Genomic DNA, 22,640 nt, shown 5'->3' with positions numbered 1-22,640 from the left:
TTATTTTTTTATTTAGTTATTCTTGCATTATTTATTCGTAATAAATAATTAATGGAGAGAATAATTTTTACTTCGTATGGTCACCAATAAGATTTTTTTTTTTAATTTTGTTATAATGTACGTGTATATTATGTAATATTTATGTATATATCATATGTATGTATTTTGATAAATATATACATTTATTTTTTTGTATTTTAAGCGATTTCCTGCGAAAAAGATCGCTTTAAACGATAAGACTGCCTTATTATAAATTTATACTTTTTAAGTTTATATGTTGTTTATTTTTTTAATATACTATAAAGTATCTTTACTATTATTAATAAGATTAAATCTTCAATATGTTTTTGCTATTTCTTACGTTTTATTCAGTGTCCTATTCTAATTCGTAATTTTTTACTAACAATTTCGTTCATATGGTGTGTTTTTTGGTATATTACGTGATGGGTGACATATAAATCACCATTAGGCTTCAATGGAAATTTAAATGGAAAATGATAACTTCACTCAGGCAATAAAAAATATCACGGTACGGTGCAGAGTTCTGCAACTTAATACGAAATACCTCGAATATTTTTGCGGAAAGTGGGGAACGGAAAAAATATTGACCATCGAATATACATTTTCTCAACCGTCACGATGCTTAATAGGTAAGTATTTAATGCAAATGCATAAACATACTACATATCCAATATAAATAACAAAGGAACATTATAAAAATGTCATTCTAAAACACAAAATGTCCTTTTGTTCGTAGACATTTCATTATTACTAAACGCTGTCTGTTATCTCGAATTCTCAAAACTGCGCGGATACCCCACGTTATGCGCTGATAAGCATGTATGAAGCCTTTGTTGAAAATGAAATGTGACAGTTAAAAGCAGTCGTTTTTTTTTTAATTTTTATACTGTAAAAAGATACAAATGTAACGTTATATTCATGTTAATTAAAATTTTATAATTATCATTTGCAAATTATTTAAAAGTAATTATAAAAATAATAACTTCTAAATAAGTAAGTACTTTTGTATTTGTACTAAGTTAAATATAGTTAAAATAGAAAATGTTTATAAACTGCAACGGGTTAAAAACGCAGATCGCACATTTTTAATATTTCAATAAGGAAACTTTCTTTCTCTAATAAGAAAATATGTATTAATAATATCACTAAGAACAATGGCAAATTAGGAAGAGAGAACTACACATTATTTCCATTCTCTCACATTAAGCTACTAATAAAATTTACTTCTAAATATTAATTATAATATTTACTTCAATAAACAAGCCTCGACTTAACATAACGATATTATCCCCTTATGACATCATGGACCAGAGTTCAGAATTAAGACGTAATCTTATTTCGTTCATTCATTCGTTTCATAGTCCAGCGAAAAGAAATTGAATGAAATAATACGATCCGTTCAATAGTTCATTCACTACGCAAGCGCTCGAACGCGAATCCCACCCGGCGAGTAACCGTTCTCTCAAATCATTCTAGTTGTAGCCGGTAGCGCGCGAGCACGTCTTACTTCTAACTAAAAGTATATTCTTATTTCATTTCAAAAATGGAATTCGTTGGCAAGAAATACAAAATGGTCTCCTCCGAGAACTTCGATGAGTTCATGAAGACTATTGGTGAGTCTTTATTACTATTTTAACGTGTATTTATATGTATTTTCTAGAAAAAATCGATGCCGGCCGGCTTTCGATCATTGACCACGCCATTTTATACGATATTTTGCTCTGTACCCGCATGCTCGGATAACATTTCTTTATAAATATTCAGAAGTTAAAACTATTAAAGATTCAATATTTGTTAAAAAAATATATCAATTTTAAACTAGGCATTTTTTGTAGTTTCTACTTGCAAATTTAAACGGTTAAAAAGCGTAAATATACTTGGAATTACCTCGCGCTTTTTTCTTTTCAAAACCGGTTAAGTTCATACCTTTTTTATATTTTTAATAGTGCGCTCTAGAATTATTTTGTTATATTATATACTTATTAGGTCAAAATGTAGATTATATTTTTACTCTAGCCTAATAACGCACTTTCAATAAATGATGCCAAATTTAAATTTAACATTAGTTGTAAAGATTAACTCGTTTAGTTTAGAAATTATAAATATGTAGGTATACTTTAAATTATTAAAATAAGGATTTACAAATAAATTCAGTTACGTATCTTCTTTCTTCTTATTTATTGTTTTATTATGACAACTTTATTATCTTATCGAATTTGTATGTTTTTATTATTGCATTTTATATAGGTACGTACATTGTTACAATTTTATAGTTTTATGAGATTCTTTTATAAATTACCTTCGAAGATTTCTGGTAAAAACTTTTCAAATTGTCCCCATATTTTTTAAAGGTGACACTGTTGCATTACTATGCGATATTTGTATAGGTGTAGATGGAAAGACTGTAATACTGTATGAAATGACTGTAATTTCGAAAACATTTTTTTTTTAATTTACCTACTTAATTATAATCTATCATTCTGTAATGCCTATAAGTACAATTAATACTACAGTAACTTAATTTTTACGTGACTGCCTTCCATTAAATGGCAAATTATATTAATATTTTCTAAAAAAAACTTGAAGTTTTTTACGACTGACTGCTAATGATTATAGCCTCAACAAATAAAAAATGTAGAAGAATGACATTAGAACCATTAGTGAATTTTGCCATATAAATGTAAATTGAAAACAATATTTATTATTAAATCATTAAACAATTCTATATTCTTATCTTAGCGTCTTATCGCACCTTTGTGCATTCTCTCGTATCGTAATTTATTAGTCACTTAAAGGTTAACTTACTATAAAATAACTATGACCTATACTTCGTTTAGTTTCCTTGGTTTTCCTTGAGTCCTCATAATATTGTGGTAGGTATAATTAGAAAATTATAAACAAAAACTTAATTATTTCAAAAGCAGTGAAGTCTTGTATTTTATGTGATTATATAGTCTTAAAATATTTTTTTATAAATGTATTATTATTTCTTGTAAGTTAATTGTACACAGCGGGATTGAGTTCTCACTACACGCAATGTCTCAAGAATTTGGTGGAAAATAACACTAGGTTCGAAGGTTCCCTTTGCTTACACTGCTAAGTGTGGAATACAACGTAAACTAAATATAAAAAAATATATTGGGTCAATAAACAAAATACGTGACTTGCATTTATTTCTATGGAAGTAGGTTATAATTTGGATTAGTGCACTTAACACTGACTAATAAATTGAAACATTCCACTATTAACTTAGAATGCTGGTTGATGACTCATCTTCATATCTTTTATAACTTTACCATTTCGAGTATCTTCTACTGACTCCCAGTCAGTCGGGTGACAATGCACTTACTGTTTACAGAAAGAGACTTTTGTTTAAATCGTGAAATACCTACATAAATGTAGATAAACGTATAATGTTGTTTTATAACTTCGTGCTTCGTAGCAAATTTCACGATTCTGAGTTCACGGGAAGTATAACCTGTAGATTTTGACTCCCTTGCTGTTAGTTTGTTTGTAGGATGTATGTTTTAATTGCGTTAGCTTAGAAGTTAGGCTTTTGCACAGTTCTAAGGTACAGTAAGTAGATGTAAGTAGATCTGAGTATTTGATATGTCAGCTTTATAACTTCACGCGTTCCTAAGAAAAAGGATCTTGTTAGACGGACGGAAGGGCGGAAAATCTCTTCCTTTCGAGGTGTGGCGTACGGAACCCTAAAAATCAATGAATTCAATTCAAAATTAACTAAGAATTTTCGAGAAACGATAATACTGTGTGCTATATAATAGGTTATTATGACTTACAAGTGAACACGAGCGTGACGCTCTAAGAAACTAGCTAGAAGACTTTTAAAGATGGCTATTACTTTTTTATCTTCGTATGAATCATAATAGTTACTGGGTTAGATTTTGTCTAGGTTCAAAGTAAACTTACAATACTTTTTTTGCGCTACGCTGTATCCCATGGCAGAGTAAGCAGAGCGAACCTAGTGTTGCAACACTGCGTTCCCCATTTTCCGCCGCATTCTGGGGGCATTGCGTCTTGACTTGACACCAGAGCGAAAAAAATGCAAATATTAAATATTTAATTTTGAAATGGAACTCGAACCCACAACCTGTTGCATTTATAGTCACATTTTGTGCCCCTGCGCCATGACTGATCTCTAATTCATTATCTCCTTTTATATGTATCATCATCATCATCATCATCATCGACAGCCATCTTTTGTCCACTGCTGGACATAGGACTTCCCCCATTCTCGCCACCACACTCGATCCTCAGCTCTTCGGACCCATCTGAAGAGCTGAAATATATATATGTATAGATTACATTTTTTTTAACCACTTAAAAGAATGTTCTGTATAGGCGTTAGACGATTGTTATAAATATAAAGTGCATTATATTTGCAATGTGATATCAAAAGGCAAATATCTCAACTTGATCTGTGTACTTGATCTAAAATTCAACATGGACGATTAAATATCTCGTGCCTAACTTGTTAGTCATAAATGAATCGCAAACTTGCAAAATATAAAAGAAAAAATTTAAAAGTATATGTGAGGCTGTCTTGAGGCCAGTCCTGGCGCAGCGGCACAAGGATGACTGTAACGCGACGGTTGTGGGTTCGATCCCCATTCGAGGAAATTATTCGCTCTGTGTCGGTAGGCAAAAGCCGCCGTGGAGTTCCACCATTCAACACGCAATGTCTCGAAAAAAATGGCGAAAATTTTCCTCCAGAATTCGGTGGAAAGTAGGGAAAGGCAGTGTCTTAGAACACTTGATTATCAGGTTCCCTATACTTACCTTCCATGTGCGGGATAAAGCGTGAAGCAACAAAAACGATAATATGTACTTACACTTATATCGTTGACTTTGACCTGCTATTTATAAGTACTTCACAGCGCAACGACACGCGTTCTAAGATTGATTTACATAATAAATAATGTTAAAAAAATATATAAATCCTATACAATATTTATTTTATTTATTTTTTTATTTTCTTTATTATATTTGCTACGTATGTATGAGTATATGCAACACCTTTGATTCTTTATACGATATGGAAAATTTAAAATAGATATTTTATTTATAGTTTCATTTTTATATTAAACTAGCGGCTCGTCCGCGGCTTCGCCTGCGTGAACTACGTTATTATTAATTTCTCTCCATGAGTACCTACCTACGTCCTTAAATTTGAGACTTCTAGCACTTATAGAAACGAATTTTCATACAAATTTTCCACTGATAGTTCGATTCCCACTCCTGGAAATTAAATATTTAATATTTCCATTACATCGCTCTGGTAACGAGGTAAAGGTTGAGATCCGCCGCTCAACACAATGCTTCCAGAATTCGGTGGAAACTCGGGAACGGAAGTGTCTTTATGGGAATGGAGTACCTTAATGTTAGATTGCCAGGTTCCCTAACATGCGAGAAGCTAACAAATGTGTGATAACAATTTTATTATATGTATTGGTTGATTTTATTTCACCTTATCAATGTCGCGGTCACCTTTCTACGTTGAGTCTAAAGTACAATCAAAATAAAAAAAAATGGTACTTAACAAAAGCCTGTGATAAGGATAAGATATATTTAGGTATATTCAAAATTAGGCGCTATCTAGTGCATTAAGAGCTTTTACGATGCGATAAACTTTATTTTAGATAGACTAAATACCTATAAATGATATAATATCTACAGATTAGTAACAATATGAATAGATAATTTATTAAGTGGCAATGTTTATGTTAAATAACTTTGTTTGACAAGTCAAAGTCAGTTGTGGTTTCAATGTCAAGTGTTATTTCTATTTATTTATTTTTATTTGTTTCGAACAAGAATCGAACCCACATTCTGTCGCATTTATAGTAACGCTTGTACCTCTGCGCCACCTGGTCTTTATCTGTTTTATTATTATTTTTAATAAGTAATGTTAGAATGTTTATTTACACTTGATCAATACTTACGCACTTTCTCACACATTTTTTACACACCACAACCGGGGTTCGATCTCCACTCGAGGAAGTGAAATATTTATTTACGTTTATATTTCCATTTCTTCGCTCTGGTGTCGAGCCAAAACGCGGCGTCGAATTCTGCCACTCAACACGCGATGCCTTCAGAATTCGGCAGAAAGTGGGGAACGTTGTCCTAACACAAGGTCCCCTCTGCCTATCCTGCTGTGTGCGGGATACATCGTGAATCTAATTTGATATTAGTAAATTAGATTATCATTTAAAATTGATAATATTTTATTCTCATTAAGTTTATATCTAAAATGATAAGCTTAAAAAAATAAGCAATATTTTTCACTAAATCTATGGTAGAATGTACATAAAAATTGGAATTAATGCTTGTCGCGTAAAACGCTATCAAATATGATTTTCCCCACAACTCAAGGTCAAATAGACGGTAAATACGAAACGAATAGGGGATCCATTTAACTACAATAGCAGCAAGTACCACAATGAAAGAGTACAATGAACTATAAAAGAGAAGAGGAGAGGGGAGGAGGGGAGGGGAGGAGGCGGAAGGGGTTAAAGAGATAACAAAACCAATATCTCGTACGATACTTCCAAGTAATTAGGATAGCATGAGAATATCCCGACATAGTTGAGTGATTTCCTTCTATTGGTGGTTTACAATTGCCGTCAAATGGACAGCAATCAAGTTCAATTCAGTCAATAAGATCGGAGACGGCTGAGAGGTGACCTCGTGTCCGGTGCTTGAGTCACATGCGTTTTATGCGTATTGGTTGTGGTTGTTGATGGTGTTTGTTTATCCGGAGAGGATATTGGATTTTTGAGGGGCCCGCGTAATTTTTTTTTCAACCTCATGCTGTATTTCGCGTATAGCAGGGTAGGGAGATGGAGCCTATTGTTAAGACACTCCATTCGAGATATTTTCTAAGGGAAGACTTGCTTCGCACAGATATGTTCGTGTAAATGTTGTTTTTTTTTTAATTTTTCGGGGCAATTCTTTTAGTAAATTTTTTCCGGTGGGCACAGAACACCCGCCTCCCCCTCTTTCTAAACTCATGCGTACCCGATTTTCCGCCGAATTTCAAGGTTTTTCGTGTTGAGTGGCGGAACATAACACCGCGCTATTGCCATGGTACCAGAGCGAAGAAATGAAAATATTGATAAATAATAATTTAGTTCCCGAGTGGGATCGTCGAACCCACGAATCAACGATTTGTCCTAAAAATATAAATATTAAATTTATATTTTAGAAGAAATTCTTATGTTAATATTTTTAATCTATCTATAGGTATTATATTATTTGTTTGTAATAATACGACAATATATGTTTACCAAGTTTCACTGAAAACCAATATATCACATTGTATGAAACTCAATAAGGCGTCGGTGGTTTTTCTTGCGGTTATTATAGAATATGGTTTGACATATTAACAAATAACGGTATGTCCTACCACTTTACTTGTTGCTGTGAATAGAGGAAGTATTGGATAGAAGGAAAATTAATATACGAGTAGGTATGTAGAAGTAGGAACTATTTTTTATGGTTCTCATGGGGCCATGCCCCCCCTCGTTTCTAGAAAATGAGGGGGGGCTCTGGACTTTAGCTTAACAACTTTAGCAACTTAACTATCTTCTTACAGTTCTTGTTTGCTTGTAATTAATAATGTTGTTTTCAAAGTAATAAATAAATAAACACTAAAATTTACGACTTAGACATACATATTGTACATGTATATTAAGATTAGTACACTATTTTAGATTATTATGGGGGCGTGCTTACATTGGTGAATTATATGGAGTACTTATGTAGGAAATGTAGGTAGGAGTTAACAGGAACAGCCCGGTTTATTCGTGTGATAAAATAATCAATTTTATTTATTAAGTCGGTTCTGTAATATATACATAATACTATATATAGTAATACCAATTTATTATGGTGTCAGTAACACGACGGTTATGGGTTTGACCGCCACTCGAGGGAATGGATAATAATTTATTAATATTTTAATTTCTTCGCTCTGGCACCAACGCAAAAGCCCGGCGTTGAGTTTCGCCACTCCAACACGCAATGCCTCGAAAAATTCAGCGAAAAGTAGGGAATAGAATGTCTTGACACTGTATTCCCTCTGCCTTTTTCGCTGTGTGTCTATTTACTATTTGAAAAAAATCGTAATGTTAGATAATGAATGATTCTAAATGCAGTTATATGTAAGATCAATGTCCACTGGACTTTGTCAACTGTGTCACCGGCACCGGTCGTGCGGTCGCCTATTTATAAATGTATTGACGTTATTATTATTTGGTGTTATTGTAAATTTGTATGTTCAAGTGTATTTTATTAATATTTAATTTCATAATTTTAATATAAAGAAATAATTTATATTAATTTAGTTCGGGGAAAATTAATTCGGTTTCATACTTTTAATTTTCAGTTGTTGCTTGATGATAACTGATAATTTATGCCATTTTATTTTTAAATATATTCGTTGATAAAAACCGTTAAAAAAGTTAGATAAGTCAATTCTATTTTGTTTTTTTTTTCAGTTTGGAAATGGAATGTGTATTAGTTATACTGTACACTTGTATCGAAAGATTCAAATTCCAACATTCAAATTGACTGGAGCTTAACGACCATTTCCCCCCTTTGACATTTGATATGACATACCAAATAACAATTTCAGTCACTTGATACATTTAATATTTATTGCCAGACAAAAACTTCAATACAAATGTATTTTCAATTGAAAAATTACGTCAATTCATAAGGTTATTGTCCTTGACGCGATGAGACCACGTCGTTTGGACCAATGGGAGACCACCGCGCCCACAAACCGACCAATCAGACGACACCATATATATCGATTCTATGATGCATTAGTTACAATTGATGCTGAGATTCATGTATTTCAGATAAGTTAAAATGGTCACAGAATTTTAAAAATTTTATTTATATCAATTTCCAGTTTAAAAAATAAACATTATATTTTTTTTTCTTCTGTTTTGCTCAGAATAACACTAATTACCAACATTGGGCCAATCGTATGAAATGCAACATGTAGTGGGTTCGACCCCCATTCAAGGAAATGAAATATTTGTTTAAATTTATATTTTCATTTCTTTGCTCTGGTGTCGAGGCAAAGCGCGTTTAGTTTCGCCACTTAACACGAAATTCTAGAATTCGACGGAGAGTTAATTCTAGGTTCCCTCTGCCTACTGCCTGCCACTGCTGTGTGCGGGATACAACGTGACTGATTTATTTTCAGTTACTACTCTCATTAATCAACGTGAATTACCAAAAAAAAAGAAAATAAAGAAAATATGAAAAACATCTTACATAAGCTCAATTATATTTTTTCCTTTCAAAACGTAGGTAGTAACCTTATCGCTTTAACATCGACGATTTCACACATAATGTTCGTTTGTGTACTTTTAATTTTAAGACTTTTTTGCGCATTATAATAAGTGTTATTACGTCTCAAAAACAAATATATTCACAAAAATGGGACCGTTATAGCGCAGTGGCACAAGCGTGTGTACAAGCTGTAAACACGATGGTTGTAGGTTCCCACTCGGGATAAATTATTATTTAATGATATTTTCACTTCGCTTTCGTAATAAATCAAAGGGCCCCGTTGTTTTGCCACTCTGCAATGGAAACTGGAGAATAGTGTTTTACACTAGATTCCTACTGAAAAAAAATTATAAAACATTAAGATTTTCTTCTGTTATATAATATGCGTATGTTCTTATATGTAAGAATTTAAATACTTATTCAGATTAACTTTCTCATAGAAAAAGAAGATGCGGTGTCTTGTGTATTACATAATTATAATATAAGTTAATTAAATTAAATATGTATAGCAAAGTAGAAGTTGTTAATATTTTTTATTTAATATGAAATTATGATATAAAAGTTCATACTGCCTTTATACGTTTCTAGGAAATTATAATTAGAGCTTTTAAACTGTAATAATAATATTATTTCTAATGAAATCCTCGACTCAAAGCTAACGAGGCTACAAAAGGAAGTCTGAATAGTGCTTCTACCGCCCGCGCTTCATCACTTCACCCATTTTGTAGCGAATATAACGAGATTGTTAGAAAGTGCATTTATATACCATATATGATATTTCCATAGAAATTTCAAAAGGATTATTATTTTTATATCACTTGAAAACCTATACTTTAAGTCGATGTAGAAAAATGCATTCTAGTCGCATGTTTTTGGTTCCCCAAAGTAAAATGTATAATTAAATATTTTTGTCTGTGGTTTCTTTGATAAAATGTTAATCTATAGGTACCTACATATTTCTTAGTTCAGTCAGTCAGTTTCTCACTAAACTTATCACTAAACAACACACAGAAAAATAGTGTTTATACTCCATACATATTCTGAAAAGTTCAGTTCTTACTTTACACACTGTTGAACATTATTGCAAGTTGCAACAAAGGAATGCGGTAGTGCGGATAAGCCACTTGGGCTCGTTAGTTTACTTCTAAGAAATATCAATGGCGGTATTATTTCATTGAGATGCGCCTGCGCACGGGACTCTAGGGACTGTATTCTTATATCATTCAATAATTTATATCGCATAGACGATATAACATTTGCACATAATATGAGGCAATTATCTGGGGAAAAACGAACGGACTTCCTTAATGTTTTCTTTCTAATATATTATTCATTAAAATGTTGGATTTAGATTTGTTATGAGGAATGGTCGCGTTTTTATTATAGAGTGTAATGAAGAATTATTTCTTTTTACTTACATTAATGGATAATTGGAAAATAATGCTAGAATTGTTTAATATATTGATTTATTACGGGATAAAAGTATAATGTTATATTAAACCAGTTGCTTGTACCTACTGAATTCTACTTAGAAAGACATAGTTGTCCAATAGTTAGTATGAAAACTTATTATACTCTAAAGATATAAGATGTAAGAAGAATTTTATAAAGAGCCAAGCAAATGCATCTAGGTACGAGTATTTCCACCGGTTACTAAAAGCCTAATTTCCTTTTATACAATAAATGGTATTACGTAAGAAATTGTAAACAAAATATTAACAATCATAGATAAGATATGAAAAACATACAATAAATGATTATCTCGGAACCCTTACAAAGTTAATGATAAATTATAATAATAAAAATATTTATAGCATCTGAAACTGAATTATCTTTATTTATTACTATCGAACCGCTCGCGGCTTCGCCCTGTTGCACTATACAATTATTAAATTTCTCATCTGAATTACTTTAATTATATAATTTTCCATACATTGGAAAAATCCATACATTGATAGCTACAGTTTTAACCAATTCAATAACAGACTTATGTCTAGCATTATTAACATTTTAAATTATGAACTGAAATGAACGGGAAGTCTGGCAAAATACATTAGTGAAAACAGCATTTTAATCGGTTAAGTCGTTTCTGAGATTAGGGTGAACAAACGCACAGATAAACAGATAGAGAGAAAAAATAAACATATGTACATAATCCTTTCTATGTAAAAAATATATTTGACTCATATAATCTTTGCTACAGGTGTTGGGCTCATCACCCGTAAAGCCGCCAACGCTGTGACACCAACCGTGGAACTGCGTCAGGACGGCGACAACTGTGTACTGGTCACCTCCTCCACCTTCAAGACCACCGAAATGAAGTTCAAGCCCGGTGAAGAGTTCGATGAAGAACGCGCTGATGGTGCTAAGGTGCGTAACTTTTGAAAAACAATCTTTAGTAACTATTTAAAAAATCCCTTCATATATTATATTTATTTATTATCGGATGGGTCTGAAGAGCCGAGGATCGAGTGTGGCGGCGAGAATTGGGGCCTATATCCAGCAGTGGACGAAAGATGGCTGTCGATGATGATGATGATGATGACATTATATGAAGGATATTATTTTTAAAAAATATTTATTTAAACACATTGTAGGTAGTTGCATTTTCGAGAACTAACCTTAAATGTTGATAATATAACTAAATAGTATATTTGAAAGAAATATCAACATTTGACCAAATAGTTTTGCTCCCAATTTTGAAATTTCCAAGATAAATCTCAACATTTCCACTATGGGCACGTTATCAATAGAATTTGTTATCAGCCAGCGTTGCGGAATAACCCAGTTCTTCTCAATAGCGTTGGCTGTGAGCCGGAATTTAGATTCAAGAAGTATTGGCTTATGGGACTGAAATTTTAACATCAAATTTCAACATTTAAATTCATTTAAAATATATGAATAAAGATATGTTAATTTAAATATATTATAAGAATTTTATGACTTAAATTATATACGAAAACGTAAAGTAAGTAAGTATGTGATTAATATCTTCCACATTATACTCATAAAGATACATAAAAGATGTTCTAAGAATAGAACTTTTGTTATTTCCATTTTAATAAAGAGGGAATTTATTTATGAAGACGAGCGACGTATAAAAATAGCTGGTAAAGCGGCCACGTTACTTTTTACCATACAATTTAAAATAAAAAGTTAACTTAAACTTAGACAGGCTTTGTGCAGGTTTCCATTGAAATATGTTAAAGGATCAACTTTATAAGCTTCGTGGAATGATAAAATGTGAAATATTAAACGCCAGGTTGTTTCTGAATATTCTTTTTGCGTCTTTTTTGTGTTACTGGAAAGATTGAATTCTTGCGTTGTTGGACTTATTGTATTTAGTATAACTTTTGTGATACAGGAAGTTTAATTTTATGTATTTTAATAAAATGTAGGTATGACAAAAACATTTCATAAAGCAGAGTAAGCAGAGGGAACCTGAGAACCTATCATTAAGACACTCCGATCCCATAAAGACTTTTCTGTTCTCCACTTTTCACCAAAGTCTGGACTCTAGAGGGGTTGCATCTTGAGTGGGGCAATTCAAAACATTGCTTGGTGTGTTACCAAAGCGAAGAAATTAAAATATTTAATAAAATAATAATTACAATGTTTTGTTATTAATAAAAATGCCGTATATAATTAAAATGTTTGCCTTGCACTGGTAATAAATTACTGATCTCGCTTAAGTGTTACCTCAAATTTTATGGACTTACACTAAGGTAGATTCTGTCTTTCGCCCAAAATACAGGAAAAGACATAAAAAAATAAAATAAAAATGATAAAAATATGATTACTTCAGTATCTTTACATAGCAACTTAAAAACATTAAATAAAACAATTACAATTACAAATTTACAGGTTAAATCGGTGTGCACATTCGAGGGGAACACGCTGAAGCAGGTGCAGAAGGCGACAGATGGCCTCGAGGTCACCTATGTGAGGGAATTCGGCCCTGAGGAGATGAAGGCTGTAAGTTATTAAAATATACTATTTTAATAATAGTATTATTATTTTAAGCAACTTTGTAAGTTATTAAGACCTCTGTACTCACTAACATAGAATTAATTTCTTATAATAAGATACGATCAGCAATTTAGTAATAAAGAAGGGGTTAATAAGTTCATGTTTACATCTGACGTTGATGTCAATTAGTCATCTGGCTTTAGTTGGTAGCTGAGTGATCGGTACAAGACAGTACGCGACGAATACCTGGAAAATTAAAAATAAAATAAAATCTTTTTATAAATATGAATAATTTTATTTGATAATATTTACTTAATAAAATGTCTTTATAAATATGAATAATTTTATTTGTTATTACACCTTCGATTGAGTGGAGTGGATTGAGAGGACTTAACGATAATTTCGCAAAATTGGAGTCAAAATTTCTTATATTTAGTGGCGGAACTTAACGCCGCACTTTGCCTCAATACCACAGCGAAAAAATTCTAATATTAAATATTTTATTTCCTCGAGTAGAAATCGAACCCACAACCTGTCGCATTTTGGCGACAAATACATATTTTTTTTATATATAAATATTACATAAGCATTCAAATAGATATTTTAAATATTTTCTTATGTTTTCCAGGTAATGACCGCCAAGGATGTAACCTGCACCCGAGTGTACAAAGTACAGTAAGACCACCAACCCTCCAAGACTGCGGGGCGGCGCCCTACACTATTTCCTAATATCGTATTATTACTTTATATACCTTTAGCACAACTATATATTTACGTATAATTTAGGCTATGATTGTGAATTGTAAGAACTAGATGAGATTGTAAACGACTTGTTCGTACTGCCTTCATTCATATGGTGTGGAAAAAAAGGACCTAAAATATACAGTTGTATAAGTTTTTCAGTGCATATTTAAATAAAGTTTTCTTAAACTCTATATTATGTTTTATTTTTTATCCTGGTTTTTTATTTAAATTATATACAGTTTTTCTCGAAAAGTAAAAGTCCAAATTACATGCTAAAAGTCAAAGGTTATCTTCAGAAAACTTTCTTATTAATAGTTTTAATTTTCTTATTAATTGCTAGATGAATGATGATGAATGAAATGAATGGATAAAGAGAAGAGAACTTTCGATAGTAAATCAATATGCGTCTCAAATAAAAACGATCTTATATCACCTAACATTTTCCTTTTATTTTTTGTTGTACACTCTGTATCCCGTACTGCTGTGCGGAGCTGTGTGGAGAACGGCCTACTCTGCTGAGTAGGCCGTTCTCCACTCATACAGGCGTCATTTTTAAACCAAAATTTATTGTTTTGAACAAGACATGCATAATTACGCTTTTCATGGATTTTTCCACGCACCGTGAGAAATCTTTTCTAATTATTTTTTAATTAGTTACATATTATTTCAAAGAAATACAATAAATAAATATTATATTCGTAAACAATAGAGTTAACTGCCTTACACAGTATAAAACAAACAGTTATATTTAATTGAATTTAAGAAATACTTTATAGATATTGCTATGTTTATCACTATTGGAAAATCTATGTAAAACTCAAATAAAAGAATAAGTAACAAGAACTATTGATTATTTACTTTTTCCTGAACTGAAGTCTCTTTTATTTAATACCTAACTTTGATATTTCCCGCAGGCGTATAGGGGAGTGACTGTAATGGTTGTGGGTTCGATCCCCACTTGAGGGAATGAATAATTATTTTGCCCAGCGTTGAATTTCGCCACTTAACGCAATACCTGAAAACATTGTGAAGCTGATTTAATTAAAAATCAGCTTCACGCTTCATCCCGCACACAGCAGGGTAGGCAGAGGGAACCTAGTGTTAAGACACTCCGTTCCCCGCTTTCTGCCAAATTCTGGAGGCATTGCGTGTTGAGTCGCAGAACCTAACGCCGCGCTTTGCCTCGACACCAGAGCGAAGTAATGGAACTATAATTTAATTCATTGTTATAATAATATAAAAGCTTACTAGTGACATCTATGAAATTTACTAAATAACTGTTGTTTAAAGAAACATTCATAATGTTTGCTATTTATACAGAGATGGCTTATATAATTTAAGAAAGGATGTAAATGGTAAAATTAAAGATAAATATAATATACCGTATGAAATATATTGTTTGTCATTATAAGTTAAATATTTTTTTATGTAGATTATTATGTAGATTATTAAATAATAAAAACAGCTTCAGCTATTCAGCGGTAGATGGCGTTGCACATTTTGTTACATATTTTTTTAAAGTTATAATTACTTAAAATAATTTGAAACTAAATAATTAAATAAATAGAAAAGTGAAAAAATATGTATTCAAAAAACTTAATAAATATATATAAACATAAATAGAAATCAAAGTAAAATTAATCTGAACGCATCCTCGCGTACTTCAAATCTATAATTACACTACAAAATTACAGATTATACAAAACGCAGTAAGCTAACACCGAAAGCGAGGACTTTTAAATAAGTAGCATTATAATAATGTTTTTTTAACTGCGGTGGTATCTCGCGTTGGTAAACTCAGTTTATTCTATGCGTGTCAATACTAAGTACGTTTTGGCTACGCCTTCGGAACGCGATTTACGACATCTGTCAAAGTAAGCTCTGCTTCTACTCTAGTCTAGGCTATAGTAGTCTAGAATTCTTGAATTTAACTTGCAGTGTATTTTCAATCGTGCTGTGAATTGTGCGTCGAAAATTATTTAATATGGCTGTGGCTTTATATATTTTAAGTGGAATTTAAATAACGTTAGTGTATAATGACAAGATATTATAGTGTTGTGTTTAGTGTCTAGCTGGCTGTTGTGCCTGCTTCGGAGGGCACTCGCCTGTGTGGATTAAAATAAGCACAAGTAAGTAAATATTTATACTAGCTGAGTTCTGTGTTGAGTAAAGAATGCGTATCTCAATTTGTGTTGTACCCACATTTATCCACATATGTATATCGATTTACTATTAGTGAAATCTAAATTTTATTGGATAGCTATTTATATTTTACTTTAAATAGAATCATACATCACATTCATATAAATAATGAAAACTTATACATAAATAAACTACATTTATGTAATTAATTATAACATATGTTTATTTTATTTTTTTGGCTATAAAGATATTTCGAAAGCTTTTCTTCTCTGTTAAATTTTCTACATTGTGCTCAAGTATATATGCACATATTTATTTAATAGTCAATTAATTTAGTGTTCTCCATTTGACTATATAATTTATAACAATTTATAAATAAACACAAATATTAATAAAGAAAAACATGTTTTTAAATTATATGCAATGTCTTTAATATATTGTGATATTTTAACTTTACAATAAAACATATTGCTTGTGTTTTAATTGTTATCGAAAAGAGAAATATAAGCCTAGTTCAGAATTTGAGGATTGTAAAAGCTGGTATTTTTCATTAATTAATCATTTAAGTATATATTATTTGGATGCTATTATATATTACTGAAAGAAGTAAATGGATGCAATTAGTTTTATTTTGTCAGTTGAATGTATCCTTACCATAATGAACAATCGGAATGGCCTTTAATATTTCTACAGTTAGTTTTAAATCAGAGGTAGGTAAGTCAGGAGGTTATAAAAATATAAGAATATAAGAATAATATGAAATAAAACATTTGTTATAATTAATATTAAATCAATATAAACAAATAACTTACAATGTAAAAACATATCAATAAATTATAAAAAAGCTTAACACTTTAATCTGCATTATAATGTAACAAGGAGAACGGAGAAAGCACAGAATGGAATGTCTTACACTATTCTACATACATTCCATTATATATTTCAAAACAATGTAAACTAAAAATATTATTAAGTGACATGCTTTGCATTTGGTCATCGGAGGGAATTGAAAATATTTCATTCACTTGAATGGGGATCAGACACTGTCCCACTGTGCTAAAATATCCTCCGTAAAATATTTTATTTATTTTGTCCGATCTCAGATTTCGTATCCCTTTCAAGATTATTATTAGTACATTTATAATTCAAAATATCACCTAAAATTGTTTAAAACTACTTATTTCCTTATGTTTTTAACCCCCTCTCAAATTGAAGTGATTCTGTACTACTAAAATTCAGATTTAAAAGAAAACATTGTAATTTCTCCGAATTTCGTAAAACATAAAAACATTAACCTCATACTGCTAATTTAAAGAGTGTATAACTTTTTTACATCAACAAAACCTGTTCTTAATTATTCCTGAGAAGCGAATACAAATTAAATCAAATCAATTAATTCTCATAATATTACAATGTGATAACATATTTTAATTGATTCATTAATTCTATATGATGGCTTACTTTGCATTTTGAGCGACTGAGGTGTGACTATAACGCGATTGTCGTGGGTTCGATTCATTCTCGGGGGAATTATTATTTATTAATATTTTTATTTGACCGCTATGGCACCAAGTCCGTCGTTTCCACCATTCAACATGCAAGGCCTCCAGAAATCGGCGAAAAATGAGGAGCAGAGTGTCTTAACACTAGAATAAAAAAATAATCCATACAATGGCTTAATTTGCTTTTTTAATATTTAATTTGGCGTCTGGCGTCTACGTCACACGCTTCCGAGTTACGTCTCAAGCGAGGGCGACGAAATCGATAACGCCCGCGGCTCCGGGCTCGTCAGCTGTGATCCCCTTACTTGAAATTTACAATAAGAATTACATACAATATTTTTGGGCTATATTTCTTTTTACAGAAAGAAGTAACCATGACTGTTTTTAGCCCAGAATTTTGATTAAATTTTTTACCCAATTTTGTCGAAAAAACAAAAAAGCCCACTGATAGAATAAACCTGAAATTGTTCGTTCAAACACAAAAATCAATGAAAGGAAACAGACTATTCAAAATGTTAAAAGTTTATCAATAGAGTAGGAAGGTTTCAGAGCTTCGTTCTTTTATTTGTTTTAAAATATTTATTTTCAATGTAAAATATATTGGTTTAAGTTAATACATTAAAATTGTCCTTATTAATTCATTTTTTCGCTCTGGTGTCGGGGCATAAATATAATATAAGGATAAATGGCATATATGAATAATCATAATCAAGTGATATCATTTGTATTCGATTTAAAAACGATTGCGTGCGCAATTTACCTAAGTTCTAGGAAACTGACCCACTTTTGTTCTGGTCATACATACAACGGACTATTTGTCTATTGTACACGAAACGTATTGCATAAGAAAATTATACATGCACTAAATTGAAAATTTGCTATAATAATATTTTTTTTCTAAATCGTAAAAAATACTATTAAATTCAAATCTTTCAATTTTAACTTTTATGTATATATTTCAACAAAGTTTATTGAATTAACTGAGATATTTAACTGTTAGTGTTCATTGTGCTCCGGTCCTGCGCCGCTGTCGCTATGTAAACGTCTTTTACGATTCTCATTCATTGAAGAAAGGATGGTAGGTCTCTATGGAGAAATGTAGGGCTGCTAGATTAAATGTTAAATAATGAAATAGTTATATAATTTTACCTTGTATATTTAAATCTTATAATTATGCTAAATTTGTTTGCTTTTTATATAATTATGAAAAAGGTTAAAGGTCTGGTGAGCGGAAAAATAGGAAATGATTTTTAAAAAGCTTAAGTAAAGGTCTGGTATGGTGGAAAATAGGAAATGTTTTATTTTCTTCAAGGTTCCGTATCCAAAGGTAGGTAGGTTATTAGTAATACTAAGACTTCGCTGATTGTCTGTCTGTCCAATTGTCACCAGGTTTCTGTTATTGTTATTTCTGTTGTCGTTATAACCACAAAGAATAACTTAAATATTAAAAGGGCGCCCATACAAACCTGTTTTTTGTCGTTTTTATTGATAATGGTACGGAACCCTCCGTGTGCAAGTCGGACTCGCACTTGACTGTAACCAATACACGATGCAAAACTGTAACTTCCATACAATGCAGATACTTGAGTACGTTACATAAAAAGCTGAACGATATATTTCTATATCTCTTTACTCTATCCACAGCCTAACTATAATCCAAATTGCAGAATTGTTGAAATATTTTATTTTGTTATCTAAAAAAAAATCAGCTTCACGCTGTATCCCGCACACAGCAGGGTAGGCAGAGGGAACCTCGTGTTAAGACAGGAATGTCTGAATTCTCATGACACCGCGCTTTGCCTCGACACCAGAGCGAAGAAATGGAAATATAAACGTAAATAAATATTTCACTTCCTCGAGTGGGGATCGAACCCACAACCGTCGCGTTATAGTCACACTATTGTGCTGCTGCACCACGACGGCGGTTAAAATTAACAATTAGGGCAAAAAATATATTTTAATATAAATTTTATCCTACTTTATATCACGATAAATAACTGTATTCCCTTTATTTGTGTTAGTGACTCATAGGTCCCATAACGTGACTGAGTAAGGGTAAAGGGTAATATGAAATATGTTAAGAATTCATATTTTACAAAATTAAACAATTTTAGCCTTTTATAACCTATATTTTCTTATTTATTTGCAAACTAGCAGCATACATCATTATTCTTGAATATGCGTATTATAACAATTTGTTTATTTTTTTATCAATAATGAAAAATCTAAATGTTTTTTACCTTTTTAAAGTGTTCTTCAGACATATATATTTTTAGAAAACATATAATTTTTTTTATAAATTTTGAACAGTTTCCAAGAGACGCGGGTTCGTAACCCGCTACGTTCATTTTTTTATACAATTTCTAAAAAGTACTGAAATGTTCATTTTCATTACTAATGTTTATGGTAAAATAAAATTAATCTCAATTATACATATAGTAATCCTTAATTTGGCTATAATATAATATAATGAATGGACACCAAATTCCAAACATGTGTCCCGCAGTTGCACAAACGATGACGTCATACGTGCGCAATGCAGTACTTCGCCCGATGCACTCTCTAATATACTCTGGGTCTTCAAAAGAATAATATATTAGGGTTAAGTAGAAACGAAAGATATGTTGGAATGGGTAAACTTATTCGCGTTATCCTTCCATACTGACGATATATCAACTTTGTAGATAAAAAATTGAACTAATTGTATTCATTAAGTATTATTTATTAATATTTTCATTATTTCTCTGTCTGGCCACCAAGGTAAAAAGCTCGGTGTTGAGTTTCGCCACTCCACACTCATTACATCAAAAATCAACGAAAAGTGGGGAACGGAGTGTCTTAACACTGGGTACCCGCCGGCTACCCTGTTATTTAAGTTACTAAGAATTAATATGTAGAAAAACCATGGAATATAATGTAAACAGTAAATAAATATATATATATATATATGTGGCGTGCCATTGGAGAGGCCTATGTCCAGCAGTGGACGAGGACAGGCTGATGATGATGATGATGATGATGATGATGATATATATTTCAATCATAATAAACAAAGTCTGGCATTGTATCCACCACTTCAATTGTTCAGAGGCTCTGGGTGAGTGGAAAATGGATAAAGCTCACTCTTCACGGAAGATGCATGGATTTAATAAATTATTAAGACTGACTTCATTCACGCCAATTATAAAATACTAGAGGACCCGGACGCGGTTACGCCTGCTTGATCTATAGAAATATTTATCTATATATATAAAATCGAAAGGTCACTCACTCATCACGAAATCTCAGAAACTACAAGTGCTAGGAATATCAAATTTTGCATAGGAGTTATTTATAGGACGTAGTTGCTCGCTAAGACAGGAATTTGCAATATTCGACTTCTAAGGGATTGTATTTGGGGTCGAAAGTTTGTATGAATCTTCATTACTACAAATGCTACGAGTCTCAAATTTTGCATAGACGTCACTAGGACATAGTCATGGAGACAGAAATTAATAATAACATAGTTGACGCGGGTGAAACCGCGAGTGGGCCGCTAGTTAAACATATTTATGAAATTATTTTCTGTTATGAATAGAATTAGTAATAACAAATTAAAATTAATGTTTGTAAAACATTGTTTTTATGTGTCTCAGAAGGTTGAGTCGTCGCTTAGTAACGGTCTTGTAGCGACGACGGTTGTTATTAACATGGCAGAATAAATTGCATGTCAAATTAGAAAGTATTTTAATATATTAGTATATATGTGTAATGTAATGTTATATAGCCTATAGCACTTCTGAAGAATGCAGCTTTCATACAAAACAAAAACATAGTATATCGGACCAGTAGATCCAGAGATCTTAGCGTTCAAACAAACAAACAAACAAACAAACAAACTCTTCCGCTTTATTATATTAGTATAGATTTTGTATTAATAATAATAAGAATAGAAATAGAAGTTTGCTTATGAAGGTTTCTATTTGTCAAAAATATATGTTAAAAGAAGTAACTTGTCTACTATTCGCTCAATATTTTTACTGTCATAATTTCTTAAGTAAATATATTAAATTTGCAGTTTATAGCTCCTTTGCCATGACTGGCCTCAATTAAAAAATATAGTTAGTTAATTAATTAATACTTAATAGTAAAAACTGTTGATTAACGTTGTCAACGTTGATTGAAAACAAACTGGTTGAAATGTATTGAAGTACATAGTATGAGGAAATCCGCACAGTCTATTGATAGATTTCTTGTTGAGGCGGAAAATGTAATTAATGAGTCAGCTTCACATGTTTACTTTTAGTATTTATAAAAACAATGTCAAATTAACTTGTATTACTTACTTTAAAATATATGGGGTTTTTTAAGGGTAGGCAGAGGGAGTCTAGTGTTAAAACTCCGATTTTTCTGCCGATTCCTCTAGCGCTTTGTCTTGCTTTAGCAAGAAAAAAAAAATTATAAGTAAATATTTAATGTCCTCGAGTGGAAATGGAATTCAAAACCTGCCGCTTTTACAATCACACAACTTTAAATCTTTATTATTTTAATATGTATTCGTATATTAGGTAAAAAAAAACATTTTGGCTTTTTTTAAATTTCTTCTAATAATTAGAAAAATAATGTAACTTTTGTTTGCGCCCTAATACCCACCGTCCCTATTTCGGTAAATCGCACGGCACTTTCTTACCATTTTGATTTCACTTTGAATATATATACATAAATAAGTAATTACTTTTCTAAGACATTAAAGGGTTTTCTTGTTAATTTACCATTTATTCTAATCATTTAATTTAAATATATATTTTTTAGGTTGTACGCTGTATCCCTCACATTGCGGAAGGAACCTAATGTTAAGACACTCTTTCCCATTTCGAGAGGAAATGAAAATATTTAATATTTAATTTTATCGAGTGAAAAAAAATGAAATCGAACCGCAACCTGTCGCGCACT

General features: G+C 31.4%; 2 protein-coding genes across 3 annotated transcripts in view; both read left to right on the top strand.

The window, feature by feature from the left end:
* The first annotated feature begins 1,476 nt into the window (after positions 1–1,476).
* On the top strand, positions 1,477–14,255 carry fabp (fatty acid binding protein). Its single transcript, XM_085197971.1, has 4 exons — positions 1,477–1,634; positions 11,555–11,721; positions 13,216–13,326; positions 13,949–14,255. Exons 1-4 carry the CDS (start codon positions 1,565–1,567, stop codon positions 13,997–13,999), a joined length of 399 nt encoding a protein of 132 aa, XP_085054097.1. The 5' UTR covers positions 1,477–1,564; the 3' UTR covers positions 14,000–14,255.
* A 1,604-nt stretch (positions 14,256–15,859) lies between these two features.
* The window catches only part of Mhcl (Myosin heavy chain-like), a 192,967-nt gene continuing 186,186 nt past the window's right edge, over positions 15,860–22,640 (top strand). For both annotated transcript variants that reach the window (XM_085199135.1, XM_085199125.1), the window contains exon 1: positions 15,860–16,193. The gene's annotated coding sequence lies outside the window, so the exon portion shown is untranslated. The remainder of the gene's footprint in view (positions 16,194–22,640) is intronic.

The sequence above is a fragment of the Heliconius melpomene genome, chromosome 2 (genome assembly GCF_056956725.1).
Source record: "Heliconius melpomene rosina isolate 202511_hmr_F chromosome 2, ASM5695672v1, whole genome shotgun sequence".
NCBI lineage: Eukaryota > Metazoa > Arthropoda > Insecta > Lepidoptera > Nymphalidae > Heliconius > Heliconius melpomene.
The sequence above is the reverse complement of the archived record's forward strand: the minus strand, read 5'-3'. Positions and strand labels throughout refer to the sequence as shown.